This window comes from Salvelinus fontinalis, chromosome 42 (genome assembly GCF_029448725.1).
Source record: "Salvelinus fontinalis isolate EN_2023a chromosome 42, ASM2944872v1, whole genome shotgun sequence".
Taxonomy (NCBI): domain Eukaryota; kingdom Metazoa; phylum Chordata; class Actinopteri; order Salmoniformes; family Salmonidae; genus Salvelinus; species Salvelinus fontinalis.
The window spans coordinates 19,883,810-19,911,224 of NC_074706.1; the positions used below are offsets into that span (position 1 = coordinate 19,883,810).

Here is a 27,415-nt window from a genome sequence, read left to right on the forward strand (position 1 = left end):
GTCAGAGCGTGACTAGGGGGGTTTCTAGCATTTCTATTTCGATGTTGGTATTTGTATGGTTCCCAATTAGAAGCAGCTGTTTATCGTTGTCTCTAATTGGGGATCATACTTAAGTTGTGCATTGTTCCAACCTGTGTTGTGGGATATTGTTTTCAGTTAGTGCCTTCGTGCGCTCTGTACTGGACATTAGTTGATTCTTTGTTGTTTTTGTTAAGGTTTACTTTGAAATAAATTATGTGGAACTATATGCACACTGCGCCTTGGTCCGCTCCTTTCGACGATCGTGACAGAATATCCCACCACAAAAGGACCAAGCAGCGTGCTATGGAGGAAAAAGTGAGTTGGACCTGAGAGGAAATCCTGGGAGGATGCGAGACCCTTCCATGGAGGGAGTCGCCAAGGAATCTGGAAGGACAGCGACGACGCCAGGATCCGCGTCCACAGAAACTCCAAGATTTTTTTTGGGGGGGGGGGGGGGCACAAGGGGCGGTCGGCTGACCAGAGGAGAGAGCCAGAGACCGTCTGGCAGTCGATGGAGGAGTTTGAGGAGGGATACCGGAGAGAGGTGTTGGCAAGGAGTATGCTACAGCGCAGGCGTGCTAAAGAGCGTGTCTTCAGTCCGGTGCCACCTGTGCCGGCTCCACGCACCAGGCCTCCAGTACGCCTCCCCAGTTCGGTACGTCTTGTGCCGGTTCCTCGCACTCGCCCTGAAGAGCGTGTCTTCAGTCCGCTGCCACAGAAACCCCAAGATGTTTTTTTGGGGGGGCACAAGGAGCTATCGGTAGAGCTGCGGAGAGAGTCAGAGACCATCGGTGAGTTGATGGAGCTGTTAGAGGAGGTAGACCGGAGAGATATGTTGACTAGGTGTATTTTGCACGGCATTCGCCCTGAAGAGCGTGTCATCAGTCCGGTGCCACCTGTGCCGACTCCACGCACCAGGCCTCCAGTGCGCCTCCCCAGCCCGGTTTGTCCTGTGCTGGCTTCCCGCACTCGTCCACCAGTGCGTGTGTACAGTCCGGAGCTTCCAGCGACGGTCAACGGCCCGGAGCGTCCAGCGACGGTCAACGGCCCGGAGCCACCTCCGACCCAACCAAATGCACATAGAAATATGAGTTATAGATCCACCATTATCATTGAAAACACGTCTAAGACTTGGTAGATCAGTTCTATGTGCGCTATTTCTATGCTTCTCATTCTTAAGTTTAATTTTTTTCTTATTTTACTTGAAAAAACAATATTTGTGGTTATGGGAAATATATTTCACAGCGGTTTAGATTATATACTGATTCTCTACACTTTAGACCCTTTCTTCTTTAAAGTTGCTGGCACTGTAATCGCCAAGCCTATCTCTGACCTTTTTAACCTGTCTCTCCTCTCTGATGAGCTTCCCATTGCTTGGAAGGCAGCCACAGTTAGTCCTTATTTTGCCCTGTTTATCAAAAGGGTAGGAAAACTTGTCAATAATCAACTGACTGGCTTTCTTGATGTCAATAGTATTCTCTCTGGTATGCAATCTGGTTTCCGCTCAGGTTATGGGTGTCACTGCAACCTTAAAGGTCCTCAATGATGTCACCATTGCCCTTGATTCTAAGCAATATTGTGCTGCTATTTTTATTGACTTTGCCAAAACTTTTGATATGGTAGACCATTCCATTCTTGTGGGCCGGCTAAGGAGTATTGGTATCTCTGAGGGGTCTTTGGCCTGGTTTGCGAACTACCTCTCTCAAAGAGTGTAGTGTATAAAGTCAAAACATCTGCTGTCTCAGCCACTGCCTGTCACCAAGGGAGTACCCCAAGGCTTGATCCTAGGCCCCACACTTCTCAATTTATATCAACAACATACCTCAGGCAGTAGGAAGCTCTCATCTATTTATATGCAGATGATACAGTCTTATACTCAGCTGGGCCCTCCCTGGATTTTGTGTTAAACATTTTGCAACTAAGATTTCCTAATGTCCTACAAGTTTTCTCTGCCCTTAACCTTGTTCTGAACACCTCCAAAGCAAAGATCATGTAGTTTTGTAAGTATGCCCTCTCCCCACTGGTGTGATTACTACCTCTCAGGGTTTAGAGCTTGAGGTAGTCACCTCATACAAGTACTTGGGAGTATGGCTAGACGGTACACTGTCCTTCTCTCAGCACATATCAAAGCTGCGGGCTAAGGTTACATCTCGACTTGGTTTACTCTATCGTAATCGTTCCTCTTTCACCCCAGTTGCCAAACTAATCCTGATTCAGATGACCGTCCGACCATTGCTAGATTACGGAGACATAATTTATAGATCGGCAGGTAAGTGTGCTCTTGAGCGGCTAGATGTTTTTTACCATTCGGCCATCTGATTTGCCACCAATGTTCCGTATAGGACACATAACTGCACTCCATACTCTACTGTAAACTGGTCATCTCTGTATACTCGTCACAAGACCCACTGGTTGTTGTTATTTATAAAACCCTCTTAGGCCTCACTCCCCCTTATCTGAGATATCTACTGCAGCCCTCATCCTCCACATATAACACCTGTTCTGCCAGTCACATTCTGTTAAAGGTCCCCAAAGCACACATATCCCTGGTTTGTCTTTTCAGTTCGCTGCAGTAAGCAACTGGAACGAGCTGCAACAAACACTCAAACTGGACAGTTTTATCTCAACCTTTTCATTCAAAGACTCAATCATGGACACTCTTACTGACAGTTGTGGCTGCTTTGCATGATGTATTGTTGTCTCTACCTTCTTGCCCTTTTTGCTGTTGTCTGTGTCCAACAATGTTTGTACCATGTTGTGCTGCTACCATGTTGTTGTCATGTTGTGTCGCTACCATGCTGTGTTGTCATGTGTTGCTGCCATGCTAATTTGTCCTCCTAGGTCTCTCTTTATGCAGTGTTGTCTCTCTTGTTGTGGTGTGTGTTTTGTCCTATATTTTTATTTAATTACATTTTTAATTCCTTTTTAATTCCTTGCCTAGTTAAATGAAGGTTAAATAAAATAAAATTTCACCAACATTCGTCTGGGACACCAAAAACAGGGCGACCTGCGGCTAACCACTGCTCCACAGAGATTTTATTAATATTGTGGGAAAAACTTCTAGATGAACATCAAACGCTGCTTTTCATTGCTGACCAGCATGTCACTAATGTGCATTGTTTTTAAAAGCTCAGAGTAATTAATAGTTTTTCGACACAATTTGATTTAAGCCCCCATCACTAACTTGAAGAGAACTAGGGCCTATCACTCGCAGCCCACCGCTTCCAATGCATTGTGGAAAAGTGTGCATCGAATTCTACTAGTTGAAGAGCTGAGATGAGTATATCACCCTGGCATTTAAACCATACTCTGGTTTCAAAATGTTGCATACTACTGAACCTTCTAGTTTGCATACTGGGAATGCGTCATGCGTGATTGCCTTGTTTCCCGCTATTAGTTGATTTCGATAGCGTGTCCCCATATCTAATTGATCAGCTGTTGTCAGTGCCAAAATGAGTATGACATTCGGGCATTTAAAGTAAACTCTATTTTCTAAATGTCGCATACTATTAAACATGGCCGTAAGAAGATGTTTAGGGTTGGGGTAATGTCGAACGAGGAAGTAACAAATGCCTAGTTCACAAATTTAGTGGAAATGTATTTGATTTTTTTCTTAGATTTATCAGGGGGTACTGCAGCACCCTCAGCACCCCTACTTCCCACAGCTATGCTATTAATCTTTCTTTTTTCTCATACTCAAAGGACCTAGTATCTAGAACCCCAGTTTGGGTATTCGGACACAACCACTGTGATTCAAGTACCTAACAATATGGAGCTATTGGAGTTTATTTTTAAAAATCCATGTGTTGATTCGATAATTAAGTATAATACTTTGGTTTGACTGAGATAAGGGAAACTCAGTCCCTGTAATGATACAAAAACAACAGTCAGTCAATTTTGTATTTAAATTCAACAAAATGGTCATGCACTTAACTTTTAAGTACAGTACATTTATTGCACAAAACGATACGTGACAAGTATAATATATTTTCTCACTATGGTAACACTACATTTTCTGTAAATCTTGTACCCTTGCTTTGATAAAATGTATTTAAAAATACTTTGGAAAAGGTTCAACATTACACACATCTTCATGTCAAGTAAACATGAATTAAGGCACCATCTGTATCTCATTATAAAACACCAGTATCAACCTAAAGGGACAAGGTTGTCACTCTTCATCAGTGAAGCATTTTTACAGACAATATCATGTGAGGACAGACGCTGGAGACGAGAAGCAAGTACAAGGAGTGAACATTTAATAAAACACAGACAGGAATAGAATAAGGACAGCGCCTGGACAGGGTAAAACAAAAACTACAATAATGCTGACACGGGGCAATCAACAAGGCAATGAGTCCAGCGAGCGCTGATGTGCGTAATAACGGTGACAGGTGTGTGTAATGATGGGCAGCCTGGCGCCCTCGAGCGCCAGAGAGGAGGAGCGGGAGCAGGCGTGACATATCATCTAGTCATCATACTCATTCGTTCCTCAGTTCACCTCATCCAATTCGCTACTACATCCAAAACCACCAGAATTAACTACAAACAAACTAACTACATTAAATGTCACTATAGTCTATACATGGGCCCTGTGCATTTTATGCTGGTGTATCCTGAGGTAGCTCCTTTCTGAGAACCTCTTCCCGCAGTGCGTACAGGCGAACGGCCTCTCTCCCGTGTGGACCCTCTGGTGCCTCTTCAGGTGACCAGCCTGGGCAAAGCACATCTGACACTGGGTACAGCTGAAGGGTTTCACCCCTGTGTGGACCCTCTGGTGCCTCTTCAAGCTGGACGAGTGGGAGAACTTGGCCCGGCACAGGTGGCAACCGAACGGTTTCTCCCCCGTGTGCATCCTCTGGTGGATCTCCACCTGTTTGGGGAAACTGAAGACTTTCCCACAGAACGAACACGGGAAGCACTTCACTTTTCCACCGGAACAACTGATAGCGCTACTACTACTGTCATTTTTCAATGGTCTTGTGTAGCCATTTAGTGTTGATGCACTGGCATTGTCTGAGGTCTGGTTTAACATTAGGAGAGTGTGAGGAGGATGAAGGCCAGGGTGTGTCTGTGTTGTTTCAGGATCCATGTTCCAGTTGATAGATCCTATAGAAGGCAGGCTGAAGGCAGCACCTGTTAGGGGGTTAACCTGAGGCGCCATCAGTCTCTCTGAATCACAACTATAGGAGCAGGACGGAGCATCGCTAGCTGAGTCTATGTCTGTTCGCTCTATTTGCATTTGGACACTGCCCTGTCCCTGCAGACCAAATCTACATCTCGCCCTGGTTTCAACAAGTTTGTTGTCATGGAGACTAAATTCGGATGTTGTTTTGTGTTCCACTCTCTGTTTCTGGTTGGGATTAACAGTGTTGTTCCCCAGCCCAGAGTTAAGGACGCTGTCCCATCCATTGACCTTCACTATGTCATCTCTGGTTCTGGCCTCCTCGGTGATGTCGTACCCTGGGCCCATGGCTACACCCATCTGGGTCTTGGAATCCAAGATGGCCTCCCAGTCTCCTCTTTTAACCTCCAGCCAACCACCTGCAGGAAGAGGTTAGAAAATAGACTTTACAAACATGGCAGAGAAGATTAATTTATAAGTCACAAAATGGATGTAACAACTACATATGGAGTTTTATTTGGTCAATAACCTGGTCAAGTTGATACATTATAATGTGTGTTTTTTATAATGTATGACCTTGACCAGTATGACCTTTTCAGGCTGTTCTGGAGGCAAAGGGCATTTCGACCCGGTACTAGATAAACTGGTCATTGAGTGTAAATTGTATTGATTTCATTTTATGAACGAAGAGAAAATAATAGCTCTCTTAACTTGCTCCCCCATCTTTAGTCCACTCAGCAGATCAATGCTCTCTGATCCGTCTTCTATTGTCTCCTCTTTTACCAGCAGCAGATCAGGCTTCCCATCCTCCATGTCTACTGACTGTAAGAGATACAGAGTGAGAGGATGTTGGATCAATAAATCTGATATCAGCACCCTGCTATGGATCATCTTCTGATTGGGCAATGAGGCATTGCTATGAGTACAATGCAAACATGTTGATTTCATACTATGCAAAAGAGTTGATTTGATTACTTGACACTCTTTAAAGGAATAGTTCAGGATTTCGGCAATGAAACCCTTTATCTACATTTATATTTTAGTCATCTAGCAGACACTCTTATACTTCCCCAGAGTCAGATGAACGTGTGGATATCATTATTATGTATCTGCATCCAGTAACGCTAACTAGCTTAGCACAATGAATGGAAATGTTTGGGTACCCCTAGCACGCTAGCTGTAACTGAAGACTTCCAGTTTTCATTGCCAAAATCCCGAATGGTTTGATAATTCAAAGGCCTGGTCCCACACTTAAGACAAATTGAATCAAGACCTGGGCCCGTATCCACAGAGTCTCAGAGTAGGAGTGTTGATCTAGGAACTTTCCAAATAATGTTATTTATTATGATCTAAAAGGCAAAACTGATCCTAGATCAGTACTCCTACTCTAAGATACTTTGTGGATACAGACAGTAGTTCACAGTGGGCTCACCTCAGTTAGACTGTGTGTGGTCCTGTGTTGCTCAGCTGTTTCCTCTGTGGGTTCAGGAGGTGGTGTAGTCTGGTTGTTCTCAATGACCATGGTTCCCTCAGGGTTCCCCAGACCCTCCTCACACCCCTCCTCCTTCACCCGCAGCACCTCCGGACCCTCCTCCTCCTGGAAGAGAGAGATGATACAGATTATACATACACTCCCTCAGGTACACACAGATAATAAACACACTTTCAACATGGAGTGTTTATCCATCCCCACTACTTTTGAGTCCTATACTGTAGTTACAAAATTACTTCATTGTTGTTAAACCCATCATGGTGGACATAAATATGTGGTTGTGGGTACAAATAAATCAGCTATGATAAGACAAAAGTCATTATCAGACAAACCTGACCAAACTATTTTGACATGTACAGTAGGTGTTTATTAGGGTGTCGGTATGTGTAGGTATATTTAGTAAGTAAGTGTATATTGGTTATAAAGCACTGTTGGGTGTATGCAGAATGGGGTGAGATTAGGGCCCGTATCCACAAAGCTCTCAGAAAAGGTCCTTGGCATCCTGTTAAAACCTGTTTTAAGACAACAACAAAAAACTCCCAGCTCAGAGTAGCCAGGAGTAAAATCAATTCAGAAAAGTTGATAAACAGCAAAGGTACCTCAAAGGAAAGATAGTGATGAAGCTCAATGACATTGTTGCAAATGATGGGGAATAACCAATTGCGATGAGGCATCGCCAGCTGTGAACTCAGACAAAGATGATCTATTATGTTGACAAGATATTCGAGTGGCCTCTCAAACAATAGACATGCATGTCCTAAACGATGGAAGGTAGGCGATATCTAGCCAATGAGAGGGCAGATACATGAATGAACAAGAGGCACAACTAAATAGTTTCTCAAAGTTGCCGTAATACCAACCGCATCCACCTATATCAGTACATTTGTAACAGCCTAAACATTACGAAACTTATTTTCGATCAAATAATTTTCACGTAGTTCGACACTCATCGGCCTCCATACAAAACATGGCTTATCTCACACGGACCAGGGATTGTAACCAAAATTATTTTCCAATCCTTTAGTTCTGAACACAACCATTTTTCCCCCTTGTTCCTTTCCACTGATCCGGCCAGTAAAACAAAGTTCTGAACCGGTTCGAACCAAACCAAAAAAAACTATGATTTATATCGTTCCTTTCGGTTCCTTTTTAAACGCCTGAAATCTAAAATGTTTTTACAGCTAGCTCGACATGAATCTACTTCATCAAATCAGTGAGGATAGAACAGCTTACTATGGAGCGGGCAAGCTATTTACATGCATTGGACAGACAAGTGTTGGGAGCGAAATGCGACTGCAGGTGGGGATAGAGCAAGAGAGGGTGGAAGAGGAGCTTAGGTTGAAGCGCTGGGCATTTTGTTGTTATGACATGCATTAGCTGAATTAGGGCCACAGAATTAAACCTACAGAGGAGCGGCCTTCTATGAAGGAACTTTGGATGTCTTTGAGCTTCAGAGAGTTGGCTTAACTTTGGACCAGTGCTAGCTAGTTAGCTATCTAATAACATTATGTGCAGAGCGGCACCAGAATTAAAACGAAAACACATCTTACCTTCTTGTAGTTAATCAATCCATTGTGAAACGTGATAACTATAGTATCCTTAACTAGCACAGAAAAAGTTAATCCATTATTTAATTAAAAATCTTTCTCCCTAATTTCTGAATCACGCTTGCAACGTCACTAGTAGACTACGCTTCGGTGGGGAGGGGCAGGTAGCATACACACAGAGATTTTCAGCTGGCAGGCAGGCAGACACTGGAATACGTTTCTGAGTGACAGAGTGCGGGCTTTGCATAGGCGCTTCGCTTTGTTGCGTTTTTTGGGGGACTGGAAACAAATGCCTAGAACATAAAATACATTTATTAACCGGTTCCCATGCTTTTAAAATAACGATTTTGTTGCAGAACAGTATAGATCACTTTCGTTCCCGGTTCTTATTCTGTTCTTCTAAAAACTTAATTATTTTCCGGTTTTCGGTTATTTTCCCTGAACCATTTCAAACCCCAAACGTGTACAGATTTTGGGCGGAGTAAATCCTCTCATGTCACCTCTTCCTCTCTGACTCAGACAACTACTGTGATGTAATCTCGTCCACCAGACACTTCCTCATATGTGCTGTGCACATTAGCCTGGGGAAGAGGTTACGGTGAATGTGACTGTACATCAAAGGACTCCCCCACCGTGGAGGAAATGCACGTTTAGGATCCATCTCCAAAAAATGAAAAAGGCTACTTATACATATTCACGAATTGGGTGCGGTAACTTCCATGCGGTTGATGATAATCATCAACAAATAGGACGCTGTCAGTGTAGCTAGCATGCTAACCTTAGCTAGCTAGCTACAGTGCCCTCTGTAATTATTGGGAGAGTAAAGCATTTTTTTCTTCATCAGTGGCTTGTATGCGGCTTATATGTGTGAAGGCATGGAGATGCTAAACGTGTTTATGTTAATTAACGGTCAATTACAGTAAGACCGGCAGTCTTTTGCAAGGCAATAACCAGCTGACAAAATTTCATGACCACCACAGCCCAACATGGGTGTATGATATGTGTGCCTGTAACTTTCTCATTCATCATTATTCACAATTTATTTAGGATTATCAGTAATCATGGTAGTAATCACATTGATGTAGAAGTGTTTAGAAACATATTCTATTCTTATTTACAACAAAAGTGACACCAAAATGACACAATACATTATTTACCATTAATTTCTATTTGGCACAAAATAATCTGAAACACAACCAAAACCAACAGCGAGTGCATCCAACAAATTTGTAGAGTCACAAGCTTGATGTAGTCATGGCATGCTATGAATATGGGCAAAAATACTTAATTCCTACAGTCAACTGACCAAATTGCCCTCTAGTGACCTCACGGGTGGAATGCTATTAATAGACACCTTTTTTTTGTTTGTTAAATCCAGTGTTTCTAATTCAAATGGTTTGTTATATTTCAGTCTTTGATGTATATAAAGTATAATATTGTTATGCAAAGCCAAACATTTATACATTTCAACTCTATATCAGACATGGTACAAGTGTCTTTTTTTAAGCCCATAACCATGTGTGTGAGGAGTATACTTTTGTTTCAAAATAGATTTGTTTAAGACTACCTAGAAACACTCTGTGTGACCCTGATTTAGCCCACTGCAGTAAAAGGTTATTTTCCATTCATTTCTAGTGGGCACAAAATAATCTGAAACACAACCAAAACAGCAAATGCATCCAATAAGTTTGTAAAGTCACAAGTTTGATTTAGACATTGTGTGCTAGGAATATGGGACCAAATATCAAACTTGGCTACTTTATCTATGAGAATCTTTAGCAGTGATAATAATTTGGACCTCTACCTTTTTGAGAAAAAAGTATTACTTGTTAAACAAAATATTTTTCTCTGAGCAATTTTATTAGTATAAAATAATATATAAATTATATTTAGATGTTCTAAATTACATACAATATAGCTCAGTGTTTGAATTATTTATTTAATAAAGTCATTATTGCTCATCTTTATCACCCCATTGTATATCACACAATGTCTGGATGCAATATTCTACCCAGGAATATTCAACCCTGAAATCTGTTACACTTGTTATTCCAAATGCATCTGTAGATCTTTATTGCTGAAAATTCCTCTTTGTTGTTGATGCAGGGTTTGATCTAAACGTCAGAAGCTATTGAGTGGAATGGTTACTTTCTATGTTATAGAGGGGAATGGTTTTTCTGCTGGTGCAACTTGAGGTAGAGCCTCTCTGAGAACCTCTTCCCGAGGTGCGTTTGTATGCAAACAGCCTTTCTCCCGTGTGGACATTCAGGTGGATCTTCAGCTGGTCCTGGCGGGAGAACCTCTTCTCACACTGGGGGCAGCTGTAGGGTTTCTCCCCTGTGTGGACCATCTGGTGCCTCTTCAGGTGGCCAGCCTGGGCAAAGCGCATATGACACTGGGTACAGCTGAAGGGTTTCTCCCCTGTGTGGACCCTTTGGTGGATCTCTACATTCTGGGAGCAGCTGAAGCTTTTGTTACAGAACATGCAGAGGAACCGCTTCTCTTTACTATTGCCTGATGTGGTTCCTCCTCCCGGAGCCTGGGCTCTAGCCCTGTCGTTTGAGTTCAATACCTGATCGAAAAGGACGCGGCCATGTGAATCGGAAGGCCCCATCGATGTTGACACTAGGTCGCGATCCCTGAACACGTGTAAAGGAGACTGGGTTGTGACATTTAGATTTGTCTCTAAGCTTTCCCTGTAATCTAAGAAATCTCTGCCCTGTGAGTGTCCGTCTCCTAGGTGACAATCTGCATTCCACGTGGGAGGAGCATCGCCCTCCACTTTCACCTCATCTACGACTATAACCTCCACTTTCTTATCTTGGCATCCTTCAGTGTATACACTACCACTGTATCGGTTCCAGTCCCCTCTAGACAGATCAGTCTGTGTCTCTAAACCCAAGGATATGTTGCCAGGGTCCATCTCTGTAGCGTAAGAACAAGACGGATCATCACCGCCAGTGTTTAACGTGTCACCATCACCATCACGGGAATGAATCGTCCTCTGGCCCTGGTGAAATACCGGTAAATACTCTGAGCCAGGAGCAGGAGGACAGCCCAGTCTACCCAGCCCCAGTCTCTCTGGGTCTGATCTGTGGTCAGATCCTGTGTGTAAGAGCCTGTGTGTTAAAGTCTCAGTGTCTGTTTCTGGCTTGAGGACGGCGTTCGGCGTTCCACTGACCTCCGTGATGTTGCCTCGGGTCCTGGGCAGCACTGGGGCGGAGCTGGGGACCTCCGTGGCTACAGGGGGTGCTCCAGCCACTTCAGTCTGGATGTCTCTGCTGTGCTGTGGGTCCTCCTCCCCTTCAGACCTTTCCTGCTTGACTCCAGGACCTGCAGCCTCTGTATCTGCAGACTGCCACAAGAAGAGAGGAGGTTATTACCGGTACATGGGTTGAATTGTATTACAATGTCGTAGGGAAGTCTCGCAAGCTCCCCTATGGCAGATAAATAAGTATGTACAGTACATGTAAGCAAGTGAATAGCGGTGGGGAACCTTTCTGAAATAAACTGGTCACATTTGATGTACTGTAAATTTGATGTAATACTATTACATTAACCTCTATCATGATAATGTGCTGGGTTGAGGTTCCACTCCCCTCATCAACAGTGATTGGTTGGTCATCTCTCCATGTATTGTGTCCAGCTGCCTTCACAAAGCTCCTGTGGCCTCCAGTGAGATGTCCTTCACCTGAGAGAGTGATTGGAGGAAAGAGGTGGTTAGGTTAGCTACTGTCAATGCTCAACGCTACACACTTGACAGTTTTAGAATTCTAAGTAAGGTAACACTTCGCAAAACTGGTTGATATACTATTTATAGATTGATTATAATCCATGCATCTTATTGTTTTCAATTATTAAATAATAGGAATGTCTTTGTGCAAGATAGATAAGTAATCAGGGGAATTATTGCATACAATCGAAAAACTGACAAAGACCCAATTCTGGTTAATTGGTTAACCAAAGACTTTCCATTATATTGACAAGATATTACGAGTGACAGCCCTGATAATAATGTCCTCAAAGATGGAAGGCAGGCGGGAGGAAGTATATAGATGACTCATCTTTGTATCTGTGCCATTATAGAGTCTGCGAGCATGGGCAGCGCCATTCAGGCTCTCTATTTTAAATTAGTCAATTTTCTTCTTCTTCTTTGGCTGATTGCTCCCAACTCATAGGAATCCCCACCCAGTTGACTACTACTTTAAAATGGTGGAAGCCCTCAATGGCAATGTCCATTCTAAAAACGGGTTACATCCATGATGAGTCCTCTATCTATCTCTATGACAGGCAAAACTCTGATATAAAGGTGTTTTTTTCCAGATTTGCAGAAATGCCACTTATATCAGTGCATCGGTAACAACCTAACCATTATGAAACGTATATTGATCAAATAAGCCTCACGTAGGAAATTAGCCATTACATGTTATGTTGACCAAACTCGACACTCCTTTATTTCCATACAAAAATGCCTTCCTGGACTCATTTTCGTGGACAGATTTTGGGTTGAGAAAAACTCTCGTTTCGCCTCTTCATCTCTGGGTTAACGCATCTAAAGTGACACATGCGCAGAGGGGAACGGGGCGACAGGCCCCACAGCCTCGGCCTTCTACAAAATGTACCTCTTGCCATTCCTCTGTATCGGTCGAGGATCTTGACACTACTGGGACGACTGGCTAGAACGCGCTCCCGTGTCATCTTCATTTCCAGTAGCTGTAGTTTCCTTCGCAATGTCCTGTTTTCTTTCTGGCTTTGAGTTATTTCCAAACGAAACACTGCATAGTCGTCATCGACGAGTTTACAGACCTCTGCCACGGCTGCATTCGCTAGAACCTCCATGATGGAGGCTATTTGAGTGTGAAAAATCATAGCAGCTAGCTAGCTCTACCTTGATAACATCTATAAACTAAGTCCAGTCTCCAGCGCGAATTAAACACTACCTGGGGTAAGTATGCGATGCTGTGCAGTTAAGTTAGTCATATTTTGAGTTCCATTGTGTCCAAAAACGTCTAAATAAAACCGCTAACGTAGAAATTGTTCTTGTTCATTATTTACTTCCGTTTACGCTAGAATATAAGTTATTGGTAGGCGTCATAGCTCAAAGGGTGTGGCTAAAAAAAAAAAATTGTATTTGCGCTGTTCTTAAAATATGCAGTGGTGGAAAAAGTACTCAATTGTTATACTTGAGTAAAGGTAAATACACCTTAATAGAAAAGGATAAAAGTCATTTGTAAAAGTCACCCAGTTAAATACTAATTGAGTAAAAGTATCTGGTTTTAGATGTACAGTGGTGGAAAAAGTACTCAATTGTCATACCTTTTAGTAAAAGTAAAAAGAAAATGCTATACAGCACGACTTTCTTGTTATTTTTATTTATGGACAGACAGGGGCACACCAACATTCAGACATAATTGACAAATGCAGTATTTGTGTTTAGTGATTCCGCCAATCGGAGGCAGTAGGGATGACAATGCCTTATATTGATAGGTGCATGAATTGGACCATATTGCTGTCCTGCCTGAGAATTCTAAATGTAAGGAGTACTTTAAATGTCAGGTAAAATGTATGGGAGTAAAAAGTACATATTTTCTTTAGGGATATAGTGGAGTAAAAGTTGTCAAAAATAGAACTGGTAAAGCACAGATATTTTTTACTTAAGTACTTTACACCACTGGAAATAAGGTTCTGCTATTACATTACACACCAAAGCTCTTAAACCATTTTCTATTATATTGGCAAGATATTCAAGTGACCTCTCTAAAAATGGAAAGACTTGTCCTTTAAAGATGGAAGGCAGGCGGGAGGAGGTGAGATCAGGCGGGAACATTCTAGCTAATGTGAGGTTCGATGCAAGTGGGAACAACAGGCCAACGAAAGAGATCAAAATGTAATTGTTCGTGTACTCAATTTAGTAAATGATATAGCAACTGCAGCGAAATGCTTATGTTATTAGCTCCTAACAATGCAGTAAAATGTCAAACAAGTACACAAATAATAAAATAAAAAACAAGAGAGTACTGATGGTGCATTCAAGACAACTGGGAACTCTGGGGGGGGGACTGTCAAATCATGTCTTGGAATTCCAAGATGGATGACTTTTTTGACTCTCTTTAGATTTCAGAGTTCCCAGTTGTTTTGAATGTGGTATCCTCTTTGTGTCTGACAGTATGGGCATATTTATACAGTCTATGACAGTACCATTGAAGCTATCTCCATTTTAAAGTAGTCAATTTTCTTCTTTATTGGCTGATTGCTCCCAACTCATAAGAATCCCCACCCAGTTGACTACAACAAAATGGTGGAAGCCTTCAATGGCAATGTCATTGCTAAAATGGATTATATCCATGATGAGTTCTCTATCATCTACAGTTGAAGTTGGAAGTTTACATACACCTTAGCCAAATACATTTAAACTCAGTTTCACAATTCCTGACATTTAATCCTAGTAAAAATTCCCTGTCTTATGTCAGTTAGGATTACCACTTTATTTTAAGAATGTGAAATGTCTGAATAATAGTTGAGAGAGTGATTGATTTCAGCTTTTATTTCTTTCATCACATTCCCAGTGGGTCATAAGTTTACATACACTCAATTCGTATTTGGTAGCATTGCCTTTAAATTGTTTAACTTGGGTCAAATGTTTCAGGTAGCCTTCCACAAGCTTCCCACAATAAGTTGGGTGAATTTTGGCCCATTCCTCCTGACAGAGTTAGTGTAACTGAGTCAGGTTTGTAGGCCTCCTTGTTCGCACACGCTTTTTCAGTTCTGCCCACACATTTTCTATAGGATTGAGGTCAGGGTTTTGTGATGGTCACTCCAATACCTTGACTTTGTCCTTAAGCCATTTTGCCACAACTTTGGAAGTATGCTTGGGGTCATTGTCCTTTTGGAAAACCCATTTCAATCAATCAATCAATCAATTTTATTTTATATAGCCCTTCGTACATCAGATAGTATCTCGAAGTGCTGTACAGAAACCCAGCCTAAAACCCCAAACAGCTAGAATGCAGGTGTAGAAGCACGGTGGCTAGGAAAAACTCCCTAGAAAGGCCAAAACCTAGGAAGAAACCTAGAGAGGAACCAGGCTATGAGGGGTGGCCAGTCCTCTTCTGGCTGTGCCGGGTGGAGATTATAACAGAACTATGCCAAGATGTTCAAAAATGTTCATAAGTGACAAGCATGGTCAAATAATAATCATGAATAATTTTCAGTTGGCTTTTCATAGCTGATCATTAAGAGTTGAAAAACAACAGGTCTGGGACAGGTGGCGGTTCCATAACCGCAGGCAGAACAGCTGAAACTGGAATAGCAGCAAGGCCAGGCGGACTGGGGACAGCAAGGAGTCACCACGGGCGGCAGTCCCGACGCATGGTCCTAGGGCCCAGGTCCTCCGAGAGAAAGAAAGAGAGAAGGAGAAAATTAGAGAGAGCCAAGATTTTCAAAATGTTCATAAATGACAAGCATGGTCAAATAATAATCAGGAATAAATCTCAGTTGGCTTTTCATAGCCGATCATTAAGAGTTGAAAACAGCAGGTCTGGGACAGGTAGGGGTTTCGTAACCGCAGGCAGAAACAGTGACCAAGCTTAACTTCCTGACTGATGTTTTGAGATGTTGCTTCAATATAGTCACTTTTCATTTTTTACCTGTTTCCTCCAGCATCTTCACAAGGTCCTTTGCAGTTGTTCTGGGATTGATTTGCACTTTTCGCACCAAAGTACGTTAATCTCTAGGAGACAGAACTCGTCTCCTTCCTGAGCGGTATGACAGCTGCGTGGTCCCATGGTGTTTATACTTGCGTACTATTGCCTGTACAGATGAACGTGGTACCTTCAGGCGTTTGGAAATTGCTCCCAAGGATGAGCCAGACTTGTGGAGGTCTACAATTTGTTTTCTGAGGTCTAGGCTGATTTCTTTTGATTTTCCTATGATGTCAAGCAAAGAGGCACTGAGTTTGAAGGTAGGCTTTGAAATACATCCACAGGTACACCTCCAATTGACCCAAATTATGTCAATTAGCCTATCAGAAGCTTCTAAAGCCATGACATAATTTTCTGGAATTTTCCAAGCTGTTTAAAGGCACAGTCAACTTAGGGTATGTAAACTTCTGACACACTGGAATTGTGATACAGTTAATTACAAGTGAAATGATCTGTCTGTAAATAATTGTTGGAAAAATTACTTCTGTCATACACAAAGTAGATGTCCTAACTGACTTGCCAAAACTATAGTTTGTTAACAAGAAATTTGGGGAGTGGTTGAAAAATGGCTTTTAATGACTCCAACCTAAGTGTATGTAAACTTCCGACTTCAACTGTATCTCTATGACAACAGGCACAACTCCAATTTAATGTAGTTTTTGGGTAAATTGCTGAAATGCCACGTGTGTCCACCTATCAGTGCATTCGTAACAATTACGAAACTGATATTCACTCAAATAAGCCTCATGTAGCAAATTAGCAATTACATTTTTTGTTGTTGACCGAATCCAACACTCATCAGTTTTATTTGTGGCATATGCCAAAACAACTGGTGTATACTTTACTGTGAAATGCTTGCTTATGAGCCCTTCCCAACGATGCAGTTTAAAAATAAAATGGTAACACAAGGAATAAAAGAAGAATTGAACTCCATACAAAAATGTCTCACTTTGTGGGCTTATTTTCGCCAACAGATTTAGCCTCGCACTCTCTGGTATCTTTTAAGCTCAGAGCAGAGTTGTTTAGAAAAATTACCATAAATGACTGAAAAATAATTGCTCCCATCGGTGGCAAGGACAGAAACCTATACGTTTGAAGGAAGCCAAGGACAATTTTAATTCTAAATAATATACAAGCAAATTAAAGGCAAATTAACCCATCAAAAGGACAACATGAATTCTCATTCAATAACAAATGTGATCACCTATTTATAGTACATAAAGGAACAGGTACCACCTGATTATGCCAAATAATGTCGAGGGGAGGGATGTTATAATATAAAGGTGTTATAAAAAAGAGAGACATTTATAATTGTTATGAATAGAACATAGGCAAAACAAAATTTAGAGGGGAAATATAGTGTTACACGTCAATGAGTGTTTTGGCTATGCCAGCACACCAAACAACAAGTCTGTATCATGTGAGAAATACAGCATACCCAGATGCTCAACTGAGGGATTTAGTCATCCAAAAAACCCTCTTACCCTAAGACACTTCACATGATGACTAATTTGTCAGCTAAAGCCACAATGCTACGATTTCTTCCCATTGTGGACACTCCCATGTCTGGTAAGGTTAAGCAGGAAGGAGAAGCTCTTGTAACATAGTTTGCCCTTGTGAACGGTCTGTAGCTTCTTCCCATAGTTTGCCTCAGTAAAGCGCTTCCCACACGTGGGGCAGGCGTACGGCTTGTCTGCGTCTGTCCTAATGCGCAGCCTCCCACGTTGTGACCCAATGACACCAGAGGAGGTAGAAGTAGGAGCCCCCACCCTCAGGTGGTTAATCTTTGAGCTCCCTCCTTGACCTCTAGCCGTTGTTTGGGTGTTGGGATTGTGTGTTGTGTTATCGGCTAGGTACCTTGTGGTGAACGCCCACCCTGACATTCTGTATCGGTGCAGTAACCATGAGGTAGCTGAGGAAAGCTAGACCCAGGTCCAAGCCCAGGCCTTCTATGAACTGAGCCACTAGGCACTTCCTGAAAGACTACCACCAGGGGGTTCCACTCACCACTCCCTGTGAAGGTTGAATCCCAGGGTGACCTGCTCTGTTCATCATGGATACTGTGGTGTTTGTATCATAGGAACAGGAGGATATATCTCTATCAGCCCCAGGCCTTGCTCTATCCCTGCACTGAGTCTGTGAAGAGAAGGACCTGGGCTGCAGACTGGATCCCTGACTGTCTATATGATGACCACCAGGACGGAGGTTGTTCAGCCCACCTGTCCATTCGTTGTGTTCTGTGTGATGGAGTCTCTGTCCCTCATGGTTTGTATCTGTATTTATCATGGATCCCCATGCAGCTACTCTTCCTGAGTTCCAGCGAAATTAAGGCAGTTTATACAATTTTAAAATCATTACAATACATTTACAGTTTTCATAACACACTGCCCTTAGGCCCATACTCCACAACTACCACATATCTACAGTACAAAATCCATGTGTATGTGTGTGTATAGTGCGTATGTTATTGTGTGTGTATGTCTGTGCCTATGTTTGTTGCTTCACAGTCCCTGCTGTTGCATAAGGTGTTGTTTTTTTTTTACATCTATTTTTAAATTTGAATTTTACTGCTTGCATGAGTTACTTGATGTGGAATATAGTTCCATGTAGTCATGGCTCTGTTGTATTGTGCTCCTTCCATAGTCTGTTCTGGACTTGGAGATTGAGACCTCTTGTGACATGTCTTGTGGGGTATGCATGGGTGTCCAAGCTGTGCACCAGTAGTTGAAACAGACAGCTCGGTGCATTCAACATGTCAATATCTCTCATAAATACAAGTAGTGATGAAGTCAATCTCTCCTCCTCCTTGAGCCAGGAGAAATTGACATGCATATTATTAATATTAGCTCTCTGTGTACATCCAAGGGCCAGCCATGCGGCCCTGTTCTGAACCTAAGTCCTTTTTTGTGGCACCTGACCACACGACTGAACAGTAGTCCAGGTGTGACAAAACTAGGACCTGCCTTGTTGATAGTGCTGTTAAGGTAGAGCAGCACTTTATTATGGACATACTTCTCCCCATCTTAGCTCCTGTTGTATAAATATGTTTTGACCATGACAGTTTACAATACAGGGTTACTCCAAGCAGTTTAGTCACCTCTATTTGCTCAATTTCCACATGATTTATTACAGGATTTAGTTCAGGTTTAGAGAATGATTTGTCCCAAATACAATGCTTTTAGTTGTAGAAATATTTAGGACTAACTTATTCCTTGCCACCCATTCCGAAACTAACTGCAGCTCTTAAGAGTTGCAGTCATTTCAGTCACTGTAGTAGCTGACATGTATAGTGTTGAGTCATCCGCATACATAGACACACTGGCTTTCTTCAAAGCCAGTGGCAATTCATTAGTAAAGATTGAAAAAAGGAAGCTGTCTAGCCCCATTAGTTAAGGACTTCCTGATTCTACCTGGATTATGTTGGAGAGGCTTCCATTAAAGAGCACCCTCTGTGTTCTGATAGACAGGTAACTCTTTATCCACAATATGGCATGGGGCGTAAAACCCTAACAAGTTTTTCCAGCAGCAGACTATGATCGATAATGTCAAAAGCCGCACTGAAGTCTAACAAAACAGCCCCCACAATCTTGTCACCAATTTCTCTCAGCCAATCATCAGTCATTTGTGTAAGTGATGTTGTTGAATGTCCTTCTCTATAAGCATGCTGAAAGTTTGTCCATTTGTTTACTGTAAAATAGCATTATATCTGGTCAAACACAATTTTTCAAAAAGTTTAAAGGTTGGTAACAGACTGATTGGTCGGCTATTTTACTATCATTCATCTTTGTTTCATAGTGTAGTTTCTTCTTTTTATTCAATTTAGTCACATGATTTCTCAATAAGCTTGCCAATCGGTTGTGCAGCCAGACTTATTTGCCGTTCCTCTTGCCTCATCCCTCTCAACCATACCATTTTTCAATTCCTCATCAAACCATGGGGATTTAAGTTTAGTCATTTTCTTAATAGGTGCATGCTGATTAGCAACTGGAATAAGCAACTTCTTAACTATGTCAAGTGCAGTGTCTTGTCTGCTCCTCATTACACACCACGGACCAACAGATATTCTTTACATTAATAAGATAGGAATCACTACAAAACGTATTGTATGACCTCTTATGCACTATATTAGGCCCAGCCTTTAGGAACTTTGGTTTTCCTAGATATGGCTACTATATTGTGATCACTACATCCGATGGATCTGGATACTGCTTTCAAGCAAATTTCTGCAGCATTTAGTAAAGATGTGATCAATACATGTTGATTTCATTCCTGTGCTGTTTGTAACTACCCTGGTAGGTTGACTGATAACCTGAACCAGGTTGCAGGTACTGGTTACAGTCTGAAGCTTTTTCTTGAGTGGGCAGCTTGATGAAAGCCAGTCAAGATTTAAATCACCCAGAAAATACCTCTCTGTTGATATCACATGCATTATCAAGCATTTCACATGTTATCCAGATACTGACTGTTTGCCCTTGGTGGTCTATAGCAGCTTCCCACCAGAATAGGCTTTAGGTGAGGCAGATAAACCTGTATCTATATTACTTCAACAGTATTTAATGAGATCCTGCTTCCGACTTGGGACGGAAGCTCCTGATCCAGGGTCCTGGGTTTGTGACCGGCCACGTCAGAGGTCCTGGCTCTCCCGCCAGCAAAACTGGACAAATCCATGTGTGGATTCAAGAATTAAGTATGTTTTGGTACGACTGATATACAAAACTCAGTCACTGCAATGACACAAAAAATACCAAGTCAGTCAATTTTGTATTCAATTTCAACAACATGGTCATACTGTACACTCACAATGTACTTTAATTGCACAAAACTATACCTGTGACAAGTAGAATAACTTTTCTCCCTATGGTAACACTACATTTTCTGTAAATCTGGTACCCTCGCTTTGATAAAATGAATTGTTGAATACTTTGGAAAAGGTTTAACATTACACACATCTTCACTACTTCATGTCAAGTAAACATAAATTAAGGCACTAAAATTCCCTCATAAAACACCAGCATCAAAGATAAGGTTTTCACTCTTCATCATTGAAGCATTTTTACAGACACCATCACACCAACCATCACAATCATCTACTTTGCCTCATCATACTCATTCTTTCCTGTTCACCTCATCCAGTTCCATACAGAGTACCATAGTAGGAGTCATAATACCCATATAACCTAGCGGTCAGACAAGGAACTTTTTCCAATTGTTTTTCCACCATTCATTTGTCCAATAGGGGATTTAAGAAACACTTCAAATAAGGGCTGTGTTTCATGTAGGCTTACCTTGGCGTGACGTTTTGATAATGGTGTAAATCTCGAGGACAAGGTGACTTATCAATATATTCGCCTGTATAATATAAATTGGCTACATTTCTTTAAAATGGACAATTCTGTGAACTGTCTTCTGCAAGTTTTAAATTGACACAAACCAGTTAGCAAAGGTGTCAGCTAGAGATGGCTTTGCATGGATTTGTAGTCTTGCATGATGTCTACTTTGATGCTAATTAGCATTTTAGAATCAGAGTAAATAGAGCTGAATATATTGATCAAATTGTCACGGCTCCTCCTCTGCAGTGCAGGGGGCGGTTCCTCCTGCAGGCAGAGGAGGGTCGTTAAGTGATTGGAGCCACCTGGGCTCAGGGTATAAAACTGCTTACTAATCACCTCTCCCTGTCTTGCTCTCTCTCTCTCTCTGCTCCTCCAGGTATGCTCATGATTTGTTTGTTCCTTTTTAGTTTTGCATAGTTTCCACTCAGTCATGTTCACACACACATATTCATGCACCCATGCACTTTACATACACCTTACATTATGATACATCCACACCTCATTCCTGTTTCTTAGTTTAAGTTAATAGTTTGTTTAATAATAAAGAACACTTTTGAATTGGCCTATACCTGTTGTTCGTGTCCCCTCATTTTTGTCACAGGCTATGAGCCGGCTTGTGACAAAATTCACCTTGTCCGAGAAAGATTTACATGGTTATCAAAACGTCACCCCAGGATAAACCTACACGAAACATCTGTACTTTACTAATTATATTTTTGACAACTTTTACTTTACTACATTCGTGAAGAAAATAATGTACTTTTTTCTCCATACATTTTCCCTGACACCCAAAAGTACATTTTGACAGGAGAATAGTCCAATTCACACACTTATCAAGAGAACATCCCTGGTCATCCCTACTGCCTCTGATCTGGCAGATGCACTAAACACAAATGCTTTGTTTGTAGTGTGTCCCTGGCTCTCCATAAATACAATTTAAAAAACCACCTTGTGCTGTCTAGTTTGCTTTTTAAGAAATTAGAAATGATCGATACTTAAGTATATTTAAAACCAAATACTTTTAGACTTACTCTAGTAGTATTTTACTGGGTGACTTTCACTTACTTGAGTCATTTTCTATTAAGGTATCTTTACTTATTCTCACGTATAACTTCTACTTTTTCCACCACTGGTCAGGATCAAAGGAAATATGAAAGGAGCTACAGTGCCTTTGGAAAGTATTCAGACCCCTTGACTTTACACTTACGTTACAGCCTTATTCTAAACAATTCTACACAATACTCCATAATGACAAAGCAAAAACCGTTTTAGCAAATTTATTAAAAATAAAAAAACATACCTTATTTACATAATTATTCAGACCCTTTGCTATGAGACTCGAAATTCAGCTCAGTTGCATCCTGTTTCCATTGATCATCTGTGATGTTTCTACAACTTGGAGTCCACCTGTAGTAAATTCAATTGATTGGACATGATTTGGAAAGGGACACAACTGTCTATTTAAGGTCCCACAGTTGACAGTGCATGTCAGCAAAAACCAAGCAATGAGGTCAAAGGAATTGTCTGTAGCGCTCCGAGACAGGATTGTTACGAGGCACAGATCTGGGGAAGGGTACCAAAAAATGTCTGCAGCATTGAAGGTCTCCAAGAACACAGTGGCCTCCCTAATTCTTAAATGGAAGGAGTTTGGAACCACCAAGACTCTTCCTAGAGCTGGCCACCCAGCCAAACTGAGCAATCAGGGGAGAAGGACCTTGGTCAAGGAGGTGACCAAGAACCCGATGGTCACTCTGACAGAGCTCTAGAGGTCCTCTGTGGAGATGGGAGAACCTTCCAGAAGGACAACCATCTCTGCAGCACTCCACCAATCAGATCTTTATGGTAGAGTGGCCAGACGGAAGCCACTCCTCAGTAAAAGGCACATGAAAGCCCGCTTGGAGTTGAACAAAAGGCATCTAAAGGACTCTAGAAACAAGATTCTCTGGTCTGATGAAACCAAGATTGAAGTCTTTGTCCTGAATGCCAAGCATCACGTCTGGAGAAAACCTGGCACCATTTTTCAGCCTCAGGGACTGGGAGTCTAGTCAGGATCGAGGGAAAGATGAAAAGAGCAAAGCACAGAGATCCTTGATGAAAACCTGCTCCACAGCGCTCAGGACCTCAGACTGGGGGTGAAGGTTCACATTCCAACAGGACAACGCAGGAGTTGCTTTGGAACAAGTCTCAATGTCCTTAAGTGGCCCAGCCAGAGCCTGGACTTGAACCCGATCTAACATCTCTGGCGAGACCTGAAAATAGCTGTGCAGCGATGCTCCCCATCCAACCTGACAGCGCTTGAGTGGATCTGCAGAGAAGTATCGGAGAAACTCCCCAAATACAGGTGTGCCAAGCTTGTAGCGTCATACCCAAGAAGACTTGAAGCTGTAATTGCTGCCAAAGGTGTTCAACGAAGTACTGAGTAAAGGGTCTGAATACACACATCTCTGTAGTGTAAATGTTATATTTCAGTTGATTTTTAATATATTTGCAAAGATTTCTAAAAACATGTTTTTTTGATTTGCCATTATGGGTATTGTGTGTAGATTGAGGGGGGGAAATTATTTCATACATTTTAGAATAAGGCTGTAATGTAACAATGTGGAAAAAGTCAAGGGGTCTGAATACTTTCCAAATGCACTGTAGGGACTGTATATACAGTATTCCTTAACGCAATGTCTGGATGTAATATTCTACCCAGGAATATCCAAATGCATCTGTGGATATTTTCTGATGACAACTAAAATTAATCTTTGTCTTTTGATATAAGTGTTTGTTATAGAGTGGAGTGTTTTTTCTGCTCGTGTAACCTGAGGTAGCTCTTCTCTGAGAACCTCTTCCCGCAGTGCGCACAGGCGAAAGGCCTCTCTCCCGTGTGGACCCTCTGGTGCCTCTTCAGGTCACCAGCCTGGGCGAAGCACATGTGACACTGGGTACAGCTGAAGGGTTTCTCCCCTGTGTGGACCCTCTGGTGCCTTTTCAAGGTGCATGCCTGGGCGAAGTGCATGTGACACTGGGTACAGCTGAAGGGTTTCACCCCTGTGTGAACCCTCTGGTGGATGTCCACCTTCTGGGGGCAGCGGAAGCCTTTGTTACAGAACATGCAGAGGAACCGTTTCTCTTTACTATTGCCTGAGGTGGCTCCCCCTCCCCGCGCCTTGGCCTTTTGTTCCCTGTGTGAATCGGAAGGCCCCATCGACATGGATAATGGGTCCTGATCCTTGAACGCGTGTAAAGGGGAGCGGGTCGCGACATTTAGATTCGTCTCTAAGCTTTCTCTGTAGTCTAAGAAGTCACTGGTGCTGCCCTGCGAGTGTCCTCCTAAGTGAGTTTCGTATGCATTCCATGTCAGAGAAACGTCGCCCTCCACTTTCACAGTCACCTCATCTACGACCAGACCCTCCCCTTTCTTATCTCTGCACTGTTCAGAGTATACACTACTACTGTACTGGTTCCAGTTCCCTCTCATTGGATTAGTCTGTGTATCTAATACCACAGGCATGTCACCAGGTATCATCTCTGTCTCTGTAGTGTCTGAACACGATGGATCATTGACAGTCTGTAAAGTGTCACCTGAGTCCCGATGGGACAGAACAGTCATCGGGCTGAGGTTGCCGTAAAGTAAATACTCTGCGCGTGGAGCAGGTGGACAGCCCAGTCGGTTTATCCCCGTTAAAGTCTCGGTGTCTGTCTCTGACTTGAGGATGGTGTTCAGCGTTCCACTGACCTCCATAATGCTGCGTTGGGTCCTGGACTGCTCTTGGGCGGTGGTGGGGTTCTCCGTAGCTACAGGGTGCGCTCCAGTCTGGATGTCTCTGCTGTGCCGTGGGTCCTCCTGTTCTTCAGACCTCTCCTGCTTGACCCCAGGACCTGCATCCTCTGCATCTGCAGACTGACACAAGAAGAGAGGAGGTTATTACAGGTATATGGGTTGAATTGTATAACAATGTCATAGGGAAGTCTCAAAAGCTCCCATATGGCAGATAAATAAGGATGTACATGGAAGCTACTGAAATAAACTGTCTACATTTGATTTACAAAGTAACTCATGTTTTATATAACACTAACCTCTATCATGATAACTTGCTGGGTTGAGGTTCCACTCCCCTCATCAACAGTGATTGGTTGGTCATCTCTCCATGTATTTTGTCCTGCTGGTTTCACAAATCTTCTGTGGCCTCCAGTGAGATGTCCTTCACCTGAGAGTGATTGGAGGAAAAGAGGTGGTTAGGTATATTGTATTCTATTGACACGGTCTAGAATTGGCAAGGATGTAAGGTAACACTTCTGATATACTACTTATTGATTGATGTATTATGTTCAATGCATCACATTGTTTTCATTTAGTAAATATTTGGAAATGCAATAAATCAAGAATGTGGTTAGAATATGATAGTGTCTACGAGCAAGATGGGGAATTATTGCATACTATCCAAAAACAGACCAAGACCAAATTCTGGGTAACACATCTGAACACATGCAGAGGGGAACGGGGCGACAAGCACTGAGCTCTATATGAAAGGAGACACACCGTGCAGCCTCCGACAAAATGTACCTTTAGCCTTTCCTCTGTATCGGTCGAGGATCTTGACATTACTAGGATGACTGGCGAGGACGCGCTCTCGCATTGTCCTGTCTGCTCGGTCCCGTGCCACCTTAATTTCTAGTTGCTGTAGTTTCCTCCGCATTGCCTTGTTTTCTTTCTGGCTTTGAGTTATTTCCAAACGAAACACTGCATAGTCGTCGTCTACGAGTTTACAGATCTCCGCCACGGCTGCATTCGCTAGCACCTCCATGATGGATGCCATTTGAGTGTGAAAAACCATACAGTTAGCCATTGTTAGCAGCTAGCTAGCGTTACCTAGTTCACATCTATCAACCAAGTCGTCTCCAATGAAATTTAAAGAATATCGGGAGTAAGTATGTGATACTGTGCGGTCAAATTAATCTTATTTTGAGTTCCAGGGTGTTAAACGTCTAACAACAATTAAATTGCTCTTGGTCACTGTACACTTTCGTTTACTACGGTTTCTTCGTTTATGGTGTTATGGCGGTCCGCAAACAACCGTTAGAGGTGCATGCCGCCACCTACTGTACTGGAGTGTGTAGTCAATCACAGTTTACAAACTAAAACAATAAATAAACAAACATTAAGGAAAATCTAAACCTTCCTGCCTTATCCTGCACTACTAAGAAAATAAAAAAGAGCCCCACATGATCTTTGAGTCTTGGTCCACCCACCTTTTAGAGGGCATATAAATTCCAGCCCTTGGGCTCACTGTCCCACCTGTTCTGCCACACATTTCTCATAATAGCTCTAATTTTACATTTGGCCAGTGGAGGCTGGTGGGGGGAGCTATAGGATGGACAGGCTCATTGTAATGGCTGGAATGTAATGAATTGAATGGTATCAAACATATGGAAACCACATTCCAGCCATTACAATGAGCCTGTCATCCTATAGCTCCTCCCACCAGCCTCCACTGCATTTGTCCTCACCTCTACCCAGTGGAGCGGGAATATAAATTATATATAGTTTATAGCCCTTTGGCTACCCGGTCTACTATTACATTCCTGCCCATTCCCAAGTAGGCTGGAAAGCAGCAAAATCACACTACTACACCCAGTCTCACGATTTTCCATAGCAATATTAATGCCTCCATAGTAGGTCAATCCTATTTATTTGCCGGATGATAAAACTTTTCAATAGAGACAGGGAATTCCGTTTACTTTCGTTTTTATTGGCAGCCTTTACCAAAAAGGTGTATTACCGCCACCTATTGGGTGAGTTGAAAACTGGGAGACTTTATTTTTTTTATTTTTTTATTTCACCTTTATTTAACCAGGTAGGCTAGTTGAGAACAAGTTCTCATTTACAACTGCGACCTGGCCAAGATAGAGCAAAGCAGTGTGACACAAACAACAACACAGAGTTACACATGGAATAAACAAGTGTACAGTCAATAACACAATAGAAAAAAATTAAGTCTATATACAGTGTGTGCAAATGGCGTGAGGAGGTAGGCAATAAATACGCCATGGTAGCGAGGTAATTACAATTTAGCAGATTAACACTGGAGTGATAAATGAGCAGATGATGATGTGCAAGTAGAGATACTAGTGTGCAAAAGAGCAGAAAAGTAAATAAAACAATATGGGGATGAGGTAGGTAGATTGGGTGGGCTATTTACAGATGGACTATG

The 27,415-nt window shown here is 42.2% G+C and overlaps 2 protein-coding genes and 1 long non-coding RNA gene across 3 annotated transcripts; 1 reads left to right on the forward strand and 2 right to left on the reverse strand.

Annotated features, from left to right (window-relative positions):
* Nucleotides 1-3,955: 3,955 nt before the first annotated feature.
* On the reverse strand, nucleotides 3,956-13,283 carry LOC129841453 (zinc finger and SCAN domain-containing protein 21-like). The gene is made up of 6 exons (XM_055909721.1): nucleotides 12,808-13,283; nucleotides 11,746-11,876; nucleotides 11,367-11,540; nucleotides 6,579-6,743; nucleotides 5,857-5,968; nucleotides 3,956-5,565 (listed from the first exon to the last, which is right to left on the reverse strand). The coding sequence occupies exons 1-6, from the start codon at nucleotides 13,052-13,054 to the stop codon at nucleotides 4,601-4,603; spliced, it is 1,794 nt and encodes a 597-aa protein (XP_055765696.1). The 5' UTR covers nucleotides 13,055-13,283; the 3' UTR covers nucleotides 3,956-4,600.
* On the forward strand, nucleotides 13,046-22,163 carry LOC129841483 (uncharacterized). The gene is made up of 2 exons (XR_008757335.1): nucleotides 13,046-13,130; nucleotides 17,966-22,163. It is a non-coding gene; the product is annotated as an uncharacterized LOC129841483 (long non-coding RNA).
* Nucleotides 20,630-26,257, reverse strand: LOC129841471 (gastrula zinc finger protein XlCGF48.2-like). Its single transcript, XM_055909755.1, has 3 exons — nucleotides 25,768-26,257; nucleotides 25,281-25,411; nucleotides 20,630-25,104 (listed from the first exon to the last, which is right to left on the reverse strand). Exons 1-3 carry the CDS (start codon nucleotides 26,048-26,050, stop codon nucleotides 23,989-23,991), a joined length of 1,530 nt encoding a protein of 509 aa, XP_055765730.1. The 5' UTR covers nucleotides 26,051-26,257; the 3' UTR covers nucleotides 20,630-23,988.
* Between the last annotated feature and the right edge of the window lie 1,158 nt (nucleotides 26,258-27,415).